At 46.3% G+C, this 15,366-nt stretch overlaps 1 protein-coding gene across 2 annotated transcripts in view; it reads left to right on the top strand.

The window, feature by feature from the left end:
• Nucleotides 1-15,366, top strand: part of ctnnd2b (catenin (cadherin-associated protein), delta 2b) — a 194,432-nt gene that overhangs the window by 55,125 nt on the left and 123,941 nt on the right. For both annotated transcript variants that reach the window (XM_079512052.1, XM_079512053.1), the window contains one exon: nt 4,342-4,458. In XM_079512052.1, the coding sequence (XP_079368178.1) occupies nt 4,342-4,458 (117 nt within the window). The remainder of the gene's footprint in view (nt 1-4,341; nt 4,459-15,366) is intronic.

Genomic DNA, 15,366 nt, shown 5'->3' with positions numbered 1-15,366 from the left:
ATGACTAGGCTATAGGACGGACGGAACGGAGAGGAAAGGCTCTCCCACGGCGTGTGTGCTGTGTGTGAGATCTGGGGGGTTAAGCAGCGCTATACTCTCGATGCTCTTCAGGCCTCCAAACACAAACACATCATGAAGGCTGCAGGCTTGAAGAAGTGGTTTAGAACCCAGAAGAAATGACAGGGTTCCGCCCTGCCATTTTTTACAGCAATATGGGAAAAACATCTTTCTCTCTATATTCAGCAGCAGTTCAGTGGAATGACTTGCCTTCCAGACTCAAGTGATCGGTTCCTTCCAAAACTTTAAATTCACATTAAAAAGATGGTTGGGCTGATTAACATGACCTACATTTTTAAATGCATGTACTGACCTTTTAGATTAGAATAGGTTAAAAAAATAAGACAAAAAACAAACAAACAAAATAAATCTAGTTTTTATTGGTTATTTGGTTGTTTTTATTTTATTTTTATTTTTACCTTTTTTGTGTTTTTGTTTCTTTGTCAAAATACAAAGGCATTTAGTTTTTGTCTGTTTTGTATTGTTACTTCCCATGTCCCCTTTCCCCAAAAGGACCACAACGGAAACAAGCCTAACGGCAATCAATCAATCAATCAATCAATCAATCAATCAATCAATCAACTCTCTCTTTATTTCCCCCTCCTCCCCTTTCCTTTACTATACAGCCGGGGTCTTCAAGGCTTTTTTGTTTTTTGTTTATTCAGGTCAAGGACCCCTTAGCTGAGAGTGTATAGCTGAGTGCGTGCGTGCGTGCGTGCGTGCGTGCGTGCGTGCGTGCGTGCGTGCGTGCGTGCGTGCGTGCGTGCGTGCGTGCGTGTCAGTGTAAATCTAGGCTGATGTCTCAGACTGCTGTAGGGAAACGTTCCACTAACAGCAGCAGGACGTTAGTCTTATTGCATCAGTTAGAAGAAGAAGTCAATAAAAGCTCAGACTCTTAAATCCACTCACTAAAGCCCTGGCTCTGTCTCTGCCAGGCCTCTCTCTCTCTCTATGTGTCTCTATGTGTCTCTATGTCTCTCTCTCTCTATGTGTCTCTATGTATGTCTCTCTCTCTCTCTCTCTCTCTCTCTCTCTCTCTCTCTCTCTCTCTCTCTCTCTCTCTCTGTATCTCTGTCTCCATCTATCGATAAGAGAATTATAATAATAACCATTATATATCTCGCACAAAGTTACAAAGTGCTTAAAGGACCACTTCACCACTTTTCAACCTATCTTCATATAATAGGTCCTCACTAATAATCATGATAAAATGGCACGATTTTTTTCTACTCAGTCTGTGTCTCATAGGAAGGCTGTGGGCAATTTAGTAAAACGTCTTCCAGTGACATCATCATTAAGCAGATCTTTTTTTTAAACAAGATTTTTCTTAAAAAAATGTTTAGATTTTCATTATCGTGAGAACGATGGCTTCCATTTTCGCATTGCAACTTTTCAGGACTAGAAAGCCTGCAGTTTCTATTAGCTTGTATTCCCCATCGATGATGTCACTGGAGGACGGTTTCTGAACTGCCCACATCCCTCCTATGAGACACAGACCGAGCAGATAAAAATTGCGCCATTTTTTCATGATTGTTAGTGAGGACCTAGTATATGAAGATAGGTTGAAAAGTGGTGAAGTGGTCCTTTAACAACTTTTTATCAAACAATAATAAACAATTTGTAAATAAAAAATCACACCCGTGTGAACTGAGTGGTGCAACTACACATTTATTGTTATAGTTACTGTACATTATAACCAGGAAAGCATCTGTGTCATAAGTACTCTCCGCATGAATTCAGTCTCAACAGTGATATCTGTGATGTCAGTGACGTCACATACTAACCATAGCAACCATGCTCGTTTTTTTTGCCACTATGCCTAACATCTGTTGAGGAATAACTATAAAGATTGATTATATAGAGATTGATTCACTCTGACGTGATATCTGTGATGTCAGTGACGTCACATACTAACCATAGCAACCATTCTCGTTTTTTTGGTACGAACAAACACGGGTACACGGGTACAAAGCCAGTTGTTGGAGTGGTTTGCACCACTCAAAAATACAATAAAAATCACACCCGTGTGAACTGAGTGGTGTAAGGTATTATATAGACTGATCAGCTGTGGTCTGACGTAATGTCTGACATAATGAAATCACACCCGTGTGAACTGAGTGACCATAGCAATCATGCTCATTTTTGAGTGGTGTAAACCACTCCTACAACTGGCTTTGTTAGTGCAGAACAAATGAGCATGGTTGCTATGTTCACCCTGTTCACCCGGGTGTGATTTCATTACGTCAGACATGATTTTTGAGTGGTGTAAACCACTCCTACAACTGGCTTTGTTAGTCTGTGCAGAAAAAATGAGCATGGTTGCTATGTTCACCCTGTTCACCCGGGTGTGATTTCATTACGTCAGACATGATTTCATTACGTCAGACAGGCTATATAAGACCTTACACCACTCAGTTCACACGGGTGTGATTTGTTTGGTATGAACAAACACGTGGACACGTAAACTAACAAAGCCAGTTGTTGGAGTGGTTTACACCACTCAAATATAGGATGACAGGACAGCAGCAACACACAATAACAGTATCAACGATAATAGATTCACCCATTTCTGCTGTTACAGCGGATTAAAAAGCCTTTTTTTAAATAATAAAAATAGGTTTTTCATCTACATTTACATCTACATTTAAAAAAATTGTTATGGAGCTACGGTAGCAAGTGCGTGAAGTTCAGTGGGAGGCTATTGCACCGTCTAGGGGCCCTGATAAGTTAACAAGATCTTAACATCTATTGTAAAGGTGACTGGCAGCCAGTGTAGTGCAGATAGTAGGCTGTACCCCAAGGGTTATGAAACTATTGTGTCTTGGCAACCTTCCCAGTTTAAAACTAGCCTCTGTGTTGCCAGTCAGTCAGACAGACAGACAGACAGACGCTGGAACAGATGGCAGACTATAACTGCACGACAGGGCCCTATACAGACTGGCTGCATGACGGGGCCCGATATTTACTAACTGCATGATGTGGCCCTAAAGACTAGCTGCATGACGGGGCCCTACAGACAAGCTGCACGACGGGGCCCTATACAGACTACTGTAGCTGCATGACAGGGCCCGATATTTACTAACTGCATGACGGGGCCCTACAGACTAGCTCCACGACAGGGCCCTATACAGACTAGCTGCACGACAGGGCCCTATACAGACTAACTGCATGACGGGGCACTATACAGACTGGCTGCATGACGGGGCCCTATATTTACTAACTGCATGATGTGGCCCTAAAGACTAGCTACATGACGGGGCCCTACAGACAAGCTGCACGACAGGGCCCTATACAGACTACTGTAGCTGCATGACAGGGCCCGATATTTACTAACTGCATGACGAGGCCCTACAAACTAGCTGCACGACGGGGCCCTATACAGACTAACTGCACGACGGGGCACTATACTAACTGCATGATGGGGCCTTAACTGCACAACAGGGCCCTATAAATACTAACTGCACGGCGAGGACCTATACAGACTAACTGCACAACGGGCCCTATAAATACTAACTGCACGGCGAGGACCTATACAGACTAACTGCACAACGGGCCCTATAAATACTAACTGCACAGAGAGGACCTACAGACTACCTTCACGACAGGGCCCTACCGGACTTACAGTAGATTCCCCAAAATGTTGTGCTGGCTCAGCGTACATGTGTTGTTTCAACATTCTCTCTCTCTTCCCCTGATGCTGGTCCCTCTGTTTAATCACTGAATGTTAACTAACAAGGTGCTAATCTCATCTCCATAGGCCTCCTCGTCGAGGCTGTTTGATGTCTAATTAAAAGATAAAAAACACTCCAGTGCAAAAACTGCCACAGGAATGCCAGCATAGTTAAATCCAGATGTGGTGTGATTAAATCTGCACGCGTCCGACTTGTTATATTTGCACTGCTCGATAAGTAGTATGAATACCTGAGGTGAGCTTTGCAGCACTCTTTGCAAAGCGCTTCATTCACCTCGTCCTCCAAGATGACAGCTGTTGAAAACGATGAAGGGCATTGCGATATACAGTATGCAAGTGTCAATCCGTAATATATCAGTCGAGGCTGATATGTCCTCAATGAGGAGACATCAGCCTGGACTGATATATTATGGATTAGGAGAGTATACATGTATGAGAGGAGTCCTCATATAGACTCTCTACCTACACTCTGTTTGTCTGGGGGGACAAAATCCCGCTCAGCTATAAGTTAGCTGTGATTTATGTATTTGCTTGCTGCTATAATTGTATGTGTGTGCGCGTGCTTGTGCGTGTGTGCGTGTGCGTGCGAGCAGATGGCCAGAAGGACATCGAGGAGGAGCTGACCACAGGCTTGGAACTGGTGGATTCCTGCATTCGGTCACTTCAGGAGTCCGGCATCCTGGACAGCCAAGACTTCTCTGCAGGTGACAGTAAGTTCTCCTTACATTCCAGAGCCTTTAGTCTCAACTGCAGGCGTGATAAGTAGGTCAGGAGAGGCTTATTGTCGGTATCAATCAGTAACACGCAGGGGTCTGTCCCTGTTACAATGCACTATAGACCCCTGGGAGATGGAGTCTGTCCCTGTTACAATGTGCTATAGACCCCTGGGAGATGGAGTCTGTCCCTGTTACAATGCGCTATAGACCCCTGGGAGATGGAGTCTGTCCCTGTTACAATGCGCTATAGACCCCTGGGAGATGGAGTCTGTCCCTGTTACAATGCGCTATAGACCCCTGGGAGATGGAGTCTGTCCCCGTTACAATGTGCTATAGACCCCTGGGAGATGGAGTCTGTCCCTGTTACAATGCACTATAGACCCCTGGGAGATGGAGTCTGTCCCTGTTACAATGCGCTATAGACCCCTGGGAGATGGAGTCTGTCCCTGTTACAATGCGCTATAGACCCCTGGGAGATGGAGTCTGTCCCCGTTACAATGTGCTATAGACCCCTGGGAGATGGAGTCTGTCCCTGTTACAATGTGCTATAGACCCCTGGGAGATGGAGTCTGTCCCTGTTACAATGTGCTATAGACCCCTGGGAGATGGAGTCTGTCCCTGTTACAATGTGCTATAGACCCCTGGGAGATGGAGTCTGTCCCTGTTACAATGCGCTATAGACCCCTGGGAGATGGAGTCTGTCCCTGTTACAATGCGCTATAGACCCCTGGGAGATGGAGTCTGTCCCCGTTACAATGTGCTATAGACCCCTGGGAGATGGAGTCTGTCCCCGTTACAATGTGCTATAGACCCCTGGGAGATGGAGTCTGTCCCTGTTACAATGTGCTATAGACCCCTGGGAGATGGAGTCTGTCCCTGTTACAATGCGCTATAGACCCCTGGGAGATGGAGTCTGTCCCTGTTACAATGCGCTATAGACCCCTGGGAGATGGAGTCTGTCCCTGTTACAATGTGCTATAGACCCCTGGGAGATGGAGTCTGTCCCCGTTGAAATGCACTATAGACCCCTGGGAGATGGAGTCTGTCCCCGTTACAATGTGCTATAGACCCCTGGGAGATGGAGTCTGTCCCCGTTACAATGTGCTATAGACCCCTGGGAGATGGAGTCTGTCCCCGTTACAATGTGCTATAGACCCCTGGGAGATGGAGTCTGTCCCCGTTACAATGTGCTATAGACCCCTGGGAGATGGAGTCTGTCCCCGTTACAATGTGCTATAGACCCCTGGGAGATGGAGTTTGTCCCTGTTACAATGCGCTATAGACCCCTGGGAGATGGAGTCTGTCCCCGTTACAATGTGCTATAGACCCCTGGGAGATGGAGTCTGTCCCCGTTGAAATGCACTATAGACCCCTGGGAGATGGAGTCTATCCCCGTTACAATGTGCTATAGACCCCTGGGAGATGGAGTCTATCCCCGTTACAATGTGCTATAGACCCCTGGGAGATGGAGTCTGTCCCTGTTACAATGTGCTAGACCCCTGGGAGATGGAGTTTGTCCCTGTTACAATGTGCTAGACCCCTGGGAGATGGAGTCTGTCCCCGTTACAATGCACTAGACCCCTGGGAGATGGAGTTTGTCCCCGTTACAATGCACTAGACCCCTGGGAGATGGAGTTTGTCCCTGTTACAATGTGCTAGACCCCTGGGAGATGGAGTTTGTCCCTGTTACAATGTGCTAGACCCCTGGGAGATGGAGTCTATCCCCGTTCCAATGTGCTATAGACCCCTGGGAGATGGAGTCGGTCTCCGTTGCAATGCACTAGACCCCTGGGAGATGGAGTCTGTCCCTGTAACAATGCACTAGACCCCTGGGAGATGGAGTCTGTCCCTGTTACAATGTGCTAGACCCCTGGGAGATGGAGTTTGTCCCTGTTACAATGTGCTAGACCCCTGGGAGATGGAGTTTGTCCCTGTTACAATGTGCTAGACCCCTGGGAGATGGAGTCTGTCCCTGTTACAATGCACTAGACCCCTGGGAGATGGAGTTTGTCCCCGTTACAATGCACTAGACCCCTGGGAGATGGAGTTTGTCCCTGTTACAATGTGCTAGACCCCTGGGAGATGGAGTTTGTCCCTGTTACAATGTGCTAGACCCCAAGGAGATGGAGTTTGTCCCTGTTACAATGTGCTAGACCCCTGGGAGATGGATTGCTGAGGTGGAGCGCCACACCTACCATCAGCTCCCACCCAGTACTTACCGCAGGACTTGCTGCACCCAAGCCGGGCTACTCATACGCTGAGTTGGCTGTTCCCGGGATCGAACCATGAACTTCTGGTCAAAAGGCGAGAGCTATAATAGAGAAAATATATCATAAATTAATATTGAAACCAGATATAATCATGGAAAGTTTATGCATGTACTATGTGCACTATGTACATTTCCATATCCAAGCCATTCAGTTGCAAAAAAAAACAAACAAAAAAAACCCTGAGGGGTTGCGACCCACGGGTTGAGAACCCCTGGTGTAGATTGTACCCTGACTGACAGACTGTGTTTACAGTGTAGATTGTACCCTGACTGACAGACTGTGTTTACAGTGTAGATTGTACCCTGACTGACAGACTGTGTTTACAGTGTAGATTGTACCCTGACTGACAGACTGTGTTTACAGTGTAGATTGTACCCTGACTGACAGACTGTGTTTACAGTGTAGATTGTACCCTGACTGACAGACTGTGTTTACAGTGTAGATTGTACCCTGACTGACAGACTGTGTTTACAGTGTAGATTGTACCCTGACTGACAGACTGTGTTTACTGTGTAGATTGTACCCTGACTGACAGACTGTGTTTACTGTGTAGATTGTACCCTGACTGACGGACTGTGTTTACAGTGTAGATTGTACCTAGCCTGGCGCAGCCACACTAAACCCGCCCCTATTGCATATATGCCCCTCCCACGCAGCCCAGCGCAGTGGTATATTAGTATCGCAACGCGAGGCTAGATTGTACCCTGACTGACAGACTGTGTTTACAGTGTAGATTGTACCCTGACTGACAGACTGTGTTTACAGTGTAGATTGTACCCTGACTGACAGACTGTGTTTACAGTGTAGATTGTACCCTGACTGACAGACTGTGTTTACAGTGTAGATTGTACCCTGACTGACAGACTGTGTTTACAGTATAGATTGTACCCTGACTGACAGACTGTGTTTACAGTGTAGATTGTACCCTGACTGACAGACTGTGTTTACAGTGTAGATTGTACCCTGACTGACAGACTGTGTTTACAGTGTAGATTGTACCCTGACTGACAGACTGTGTTTACAGTGTAGATTGTACCCTGACTGACAGACTGTGTTTACAGTGTAGATTGTACCCTGACTGACAGACTGTGTTTACAGTGTAGATTGTACCCTGACTGACAGACTGTGTTTACAGTGTAGATTGTACCCTGACTGACATACTGTGTTTACAGTGTAGAGTGTACCCTGACTGACAGACTGTGTTTACAGTGTAGATTGTACCCTGACTGACAGACTGTGTTTACAGTGTAGATTGTACCCTGACTGACGGACTGTGTTTACAGTGTAGATTGTACCCTGACTGACGGACTGTGTTTACAGTGTAGATTGTACCCTGACTGACGGACTGTGTTTACAGTGTAGATTGTACCCTGACTGACGGACTGTGTTTACTGTGTAGATTGTACCCTGACTGACGGACTGTGTTTACTGTGTAGATTGTACCCTGACTGACGGACTGTGTTTACAGTGTAGATTGTACCCTGACTGACGGACTGTGTTTACAGTGTAGATTGTACCCTGACTGACGGACTGTGTTTACAGTGTAGATTGTACCCTGACTGACGGACTGTGTTTACAGTGTAGATTGTACCCTGACTGACAGACTGTGTTTACAGTGTAGATTGTACCCTGACTGACAGACTGTGTTTACAGTGTAGATTGTACCCTGACTGACAGACTGTGTTTACAGTGTAGATTGTACCCTGACTGACAGACTGTGTTTACAGTGTAGATTGTACCCTGACTGACAGACTGTGTTTACAGTGTAGATTGTACCCTGACTGACAGACTGTGTTTACAGTGTAGATTGTACCCTGACTGACAGACTGTGTTTACAGTGTAGATTGTACCCTGACTGACAGACTGTGTTTACAGTGTAGATTGTACCCTGACTGACAGACTGTGTTTACAGTGTAGATTGTACCCTGACTGACAGACTGTGTTTACAGTGTAGATTGTACCCTGACTGACAGACTGTGTTTACAGTGTAGATTGTACCCTGACTGACAGACTGTGTTTACAGTGTAGATTGGGGGTCCCGGGAGATTGCATACACAGTTACGTTCTTAGCTTATGCATGTTTCATGATACATGCTTTTTACATATGTGATGTATGTATTCCCATGCTTTTTTGTTCTTGCTTAATGTAAGTCGCTCTGGATTAAGAGCGTCTGCTAAATGCCTAAATTGTAATTGTAAATCCTATCAAACAGGGGTCCATGTTGAACCTGTCACCTCTATTGTGGGCCATGCAAAGAATATTTGTCAAAACAAAACAAAGAAAAGTCGATTTACGAGGCTGTCGCATTGCGATGCGTCGTGATCAAGCTTCACGCACGTTCTTTTTTCTCAGCCTCTTCCTGAGTCACTTTGTTCAGTGCGTTTGGTGTTCAGAGTGATCGATAGTGCATGTGGACTAGGGTCCCCGCGGAGCGGGGCGCCTCGGTGTGGCGGTATGAAGTCAGAGTGACCTGTATAAGCAAAGGGTGAGAGCACATTGAGGAGATTGTGGCAGCGGGAGCAGCGCGACATCCTGTTACTTTCTGCTCCAGTTGATGGAAATGATGGTGAATGAAGGGAGGATGTAGTTGAAGTAGTGATGCAAACGTACATGTGGCTCTCAAAGTGGGACAACAACAACAACAACAACAACAACAACAACAACGAAATCCCCAGAAAAAGTAGCATAGCATCGCAACTGCCGCGACCCGCCCCTCTATAGACCACAAACCTATAGCACCTTACATTATAGCTCAGGCTAGCCAAGACTGTAGTCACGTCTGGCCCAGAATATCACCTGATTTCAACCAACACAAATTCGGCCCACTATTAAGGACGTCCCTGGATGAATCAGAGAGTCATATGTGACCAGGTCTAGCAAAATGGTCCTCATCTCGCCTATAATGAAAAGGCAGAAAATCTAAAATAAACTATTTTTATTTTTTTTGTGATTTTCGTTTTTTTTCCATATTAACACAGTTTGAATGTTGAAGAAGGTTTTCATTCCAACAGATTATTGATTTGGGCAAATTAAATGTATACATTTATAAGTCAAAGTAGGCTAGCCAGCTCTAGGTGTTGAAATGTTGTGAACATTCAAAGGGGATTTTCTCAGCTTTGGGTAAAACGGCACAATCATTATAAAATGTCATATCTCCTTCAAATATTTTCCAATTTCACTGAATGATACATCATATGAAAGCTTACATTCTGTACTTTAATAATCTGTAAAAAACTGAAATATTACTCTGGTCGAGATGAGGGCCTATTTGCCAGACCCGGTCACATATCGTCAGATCTGGCCCAGAATAAGCTATATTATCCCCCTGGTCAGCCGTGGCGCCTGATGGAGGGGAAGGGAACTGCATGGTTGCATGGGAACCTCCCCCCTGTCAGGTGATAAGAAGCAGCCTGCTCACTCCTCATGCACGGAAGGAAGCATGAGCTCGGGTACGGTGATTATTATATTAACTGGTGACAGACGTAAAGATCATCCCCATATGGGCTGTGATCTGGCCTAGTCCTGAACGTAAAGATCATCCCCATATGGGCTGTGATCTGGCCTAGTCCTGAACGTAAAGATCATCCCCATATGGGCTGTGATCTGGCCTAGTCCTGAACGTAAAGATCATCCCCATATGGGCTGTGATCTGGCCTAGTCCTGAACGTAAAGATCATCCCCATATGGGCTGTGATCTGGCCTAGTCCTGAACGTAAAGATCATCCCCATATGGGCTGTGATCTGGCCTAGTCCTGAACGTAAAGATCATCCCCATATGGGCTGTGATCTGGCCTAGTCCTGAACGTAAAGATCATCCCCATATGGGCTGTGATCTGGCCTAGTCCTGAACGTAAAGATCATCCCCATATGGGCTGTGATCTGGCCTAGTCATGAACGTAAAGATCATCCCCATATGGGCTGTGATCTGGCCTAGTCCTGAACGTAAAGATCATCCCCATATGGGCTGTGATCTGGCCTAGTCCTGAACGTAAAGATCATCCCCATATGGGCTGTGATCTGGCCTAGTCCTGAACGTAAAGATCATCCCCATATGGGCTGTGATCTGGCCTAGTCCTGAACGTAAAGATCACCCCCATATGGGCTGTGATCTGGCCTAGTCCTGAACGTAAAGATCATCCCCATATGGGCTGTGATCTGGCCTAGTCCTGAACGTAAAGATCATCCCCATATGGGCTGTGATCTGGCCTAGTCCTGAACGTAAAGATCACCCCCATATGGGCTGTGATCTGGCCTAGTCCTGAACGTAAAGATCATCCCCATATGGGCTGTGATCTGGCCTAGTCCTGAACGTAAAGATCATCCCCATATGGGCTGTGATCTGGCCTAGTCCTGAACGTAAAGATCATCCCCATATGGGCTGTGATCTGGCCTAGTCCTGAACGTAAAGATCATCCCCATATGGGCTGTGATCTGGCCTAGTCCTGAACGTAAAGATCATCCCCATATGGGCTGTGATCTGGCCTAGTCCTGAACGTAAAGATCATCCCCATATGGGCTGTGATCTGGCCTATAGTCCTGCACGTAAAGATCATCCCCATATGGGCTGTGATCTGGCCTAGTCCTGAACGTAAAGATCATCCCCATATGGGCTGTGATCTGGCCTAGTCCTGAACGTAAAGATCATCCCCATATGGGCTGTGATCTGGCCTAGTCCTGAACGTAAAGATCATCCCCATATGGGCTGTGATCTGGCCTAGTCCTGAACGTAAAGATCATCCCCATATGGGCTGTGATCTGGCCTAGTCCTGAACGTAAAGATCATCCCCATATGGGCTGTGATCTGGCCTAGTCCTGAACGTAAAGATCATCCCCATATGGGCTGTGATCTGGCCTAGTCCTGAACGTAAAGATCATCCCCATATGGGCTGTGATCTGGCCTAGTCCTGAACGTAAAGATCATCCCCATATGGGCTGTGATCTGGCCTAGTCCTGAATGTAAAGATCATCCCCATATGGGCTGTGATCTGGCCTAGTCCTGAACGTAAAGATCATCCCCATATGGGCTGTGATCTGGCCTAGTCATGAACGTAAAGATCATCCCCATATGGGCTGTGATCTGGTCTAGTCCTGAACGTAAAGATCATCCCCATATGGGCTGTGATCTGGCCTAGTCCTGAACGTAAAGATCATCCCCATATGGGCTGTGATCTGGCCTAGTCCTGAACGTAAAGATCATCCCCATATGGGCTGTGATCTGGCCTAGTCCTGAACGTAAAGATCATCCCCATATGGGCTGTGATCTGGCCTAGTCCTGAACGTAAAGATCATCCCCATATGGGCTGTGATCTGGCCTAGTCATGAACGTAAAGATCATCCCCATATGGGCTGTGATCTGGTCTAGTCCTGAACGTAAAGATCATCCCCATATGGGCTGTGATCTGGCCTAGTCCTGAACGTAAAGATCATCCCCATATGGGCTGTGATCTGGCCTAGTCCTGAACGTAAAGATCATCCCCATATGGGCTGTGATCTGGCCTAGTCATGAACGTAAAGATCATCCCCATATGGGCTGTGATCTGGCCTAGTCCTGAACGTAAAGATCATCCCCATATGGGCTGTGATCTGGCCTAGTCCTGAACGTAAAGATCATCCCCATATGGGCTGTGATCTGGCCTAGTCCTGAACGTAAAGATCATCCCCATATGGGCTGTGATCTGGTCCTAGTCCTGAACGTAAAGATCATCCCCATATGGGCTGTGATCTGGCCTAGTCCTGAACGTAAAGATCATCCCCATATGGGCTGTGATCTGGCCTAGTCCTGAACGTAAAGATCATCCCCATATGGGCTGTGATCTGGCCTAGTCCTGAACGTAAAGATCATCCCCATATGGGCTGTGATCTGGTCCTAGTCCTGAACGTAAAGATCATCCCCATATGGGCTGTGATCTGGCCTAGTCATGAACGTAAAGATCATCCCCATATGGGCTGTGATCTGGTCCTAGTCCTGAACGTAAAGATCATCCCCATATGGGCTGTGATCTGGCCTAGTCCTGAACGTCACCGGAGGACATCAGCATAACATCATCATGACGTCATTTGGCTTGCTGGGTTCCTAATTACTTGTTACTTGCCTGTGTGTGCGTGTGTGCATGTGCGTGCGGGCGTGCGTGCGTGCGTGTGTGCGTGCGTGTGCATGGCCAGAAATAGATGCACAAGCTGATGAAATATTCAAATGTGTTTGATATAGAATGCTGGTCACACAGCACCATGCAGAGACCTGTCACCACACACGCACACGCACACACACACGCACGCACGCACGCACACACACACACACGCACGCACGCACACACACACACACACACACACACACACACACACACACACACACACACACACACACACACACACACACACACACACACACACACACACACAGAGAGAGAGAGAGCGCTTATGACTCCTGCCCTACCTTATGCTGGCCACCATCTAGTGACAACTGGGTCACAAAATCAGTCTGTACTGTACTGTACTGTACTGTACTGTACTGTACTGTACTGTACTGTACTGTACTGTACTGTACTGTACTGTACTGTACTGTACTGTACTGTACATCCATGCATTATTAACACGTTGACTCCCATAATAATCCATAATAAAGATAGATTCCCTGCCAAAGTTTTTCACTAACTTTTGAAGAGTCACCACGTCGTAGCTGTACCTCCATTTCATGAGACTCGCGCGGAGGTTGTTACCGAGTCGAAACATATCCCATTGCCGCGAAACAACAACACAGAACAGAGTGAGATGGATGCGGCCATTGCCCACCGTCGACTTTTCATTGGGCCTCAGTTTCCCAGAAGCCCTTGCAAGCCAGTCGATTTCCGGTTACGGCATCCTCTTCACAATGTCCGAGGGAAACCGCGTATGTCTTAACCCATTCAGGCCTGACGTCGAAATTTTAAAAAAAAAGTTTTCTAAATCATGACAATTTTCGGAAAGATTTGAGGCACATTTCAACGATTTTTCAAAAATAGCAGACCTACAAGTTTGTAGATCTGCTATTTTTCAATAGCTAAATTATAACAATGTTTAAAACACCAAAAGGGGTTCCCGCCCCAAAATGGGTTAATGGTTAATGTGGTTAAACGCTAACGTGACATGGATGCGTTCCAGGTCTCAATGGATTAAAAGTTATCAAAAAACGGCGAATTAAACATGAGCGACTGTGGCTCAGGAGGTAGAGCAGGTCGTCCAATGATCCATGGGTTGGCGGTTCGAATCCAGGCTCCTCCTGTCTACATGTCGAAGTGTCCTTGGGCAAGACACTGAACCCCAAATTGCTCCCGATGTGCTGGTTGGTACCTTGCATGGCTTCCAAAGCAATGTGTGTGTGAATGGGTGAATGTAATGCACAATCTATGTAAAGCACCTTGGATGAAGGCGCTATATAAATGTACCATTTACCACAAAAGGAGGGTTTAGCGTGTTCAGCAGGGAAAGAGTCAAACTGTTAATACATACTGTACCTGTGTGTGCAGTCAGTCAGTCAGTCAGTCAGCCAGCCAGCCAGCCAGCCAGTCAGCCAGCCAGCCAGCCAGCCAGTCAGTCAGTCAGTCAGTCAGTCAGTCAGCCAGCCAGCCAGCCAGCCAGCCAGCCAGCCAGTCAGTCAGTCAGTCAGTCAGTCAGTCAGTCAGTCAGTCAGCCAGCCAGCCAGCCCTCCTGGTCGGAGCTTGGAGCGTGAGGGTGATCCGTTGACTCCCAACATGACACGATGGCAGCATCCATCCTCCACGGCCCTACTAACCCCTATCACAACCCCTCGGCTTCAAGTGCCTCGTTGAATAATAGACGATCACCAATTACGCTGCACTTAAGAACACCTCTTTACTACTCACATATACTTTGAATCGTTGCTGTCGGGCAGAAACCATCTCCATGTTTTCGTAGAGGTAACTAACGGCCTACTTGTAAGCATCCTATACTGCAGCATCGTAGAGGACTGGAACCTGGAACCTGGAACTGGAACCCAGGCTAGTGCTGCTATTGTTCTTCTTCATTAACGGACGCCGCAAAGAGGACTAATTTACTTTGGTTTTACCTTTGATATAAGGCTTCGTGTTTAACGGACGTCCAAAGAGGACTAATTTACTTTGGTTTTACCTTTGATATAAGGCTTCGTGTTTAACGGACGTCCAAAGAGGACTAATTTACTTTGGTTTTACCTTTGATATAAGGCTTCGTGTTTAACGGACGTCCAAAGAGGACTAATTTACTTTGGTTTTACCTTTGATATAAGGCTTCGTGTTTAACGGACGTCCAAAGAGGACTAATTTACTTTGGTTTTACCTTTGATATAAGGCTTCGTGTTTAACGGACGTCCAAAGAGGACTAATTTACTTTGGTTTTACCTTTGATATAAGGCTTCGTGTTTAACGGACGTCCAAAGAGGACTAATTTACTTTGGTTTTACCTTTGATATAAGGCTTCGTGTTTAACGGACGTCCAAAGAGGACTAATTTACTTTGGTTTTACCTTTGATATAAGGCTTCGTGTTTAACGGACGTCCAAAGAGGACTAATTTACTTTGGTTTTACCTTTGATATAAGGCTTCGTGTTTAACGGACGTCCAAAGAGGACTAATTTGCTTTTGAATAGAGCGCTTGGTGT

Source organism: Electrona antarctica, assembly GCF_951216825.1.
Source record: "Electrona antarctica genome assembly, chromosome: 1".
Classification (NCBI taxonomy): Eukaryota; Metazoa; Chordata; class Actinopteri; order Myctophiformes; family Myctophidae; genus Electrona; species Electrona antarctica.
Note: the sequence above shows the minus strand (reverse complement) of the source record. Positions and strands in the feature narration are given on the sequence as shown.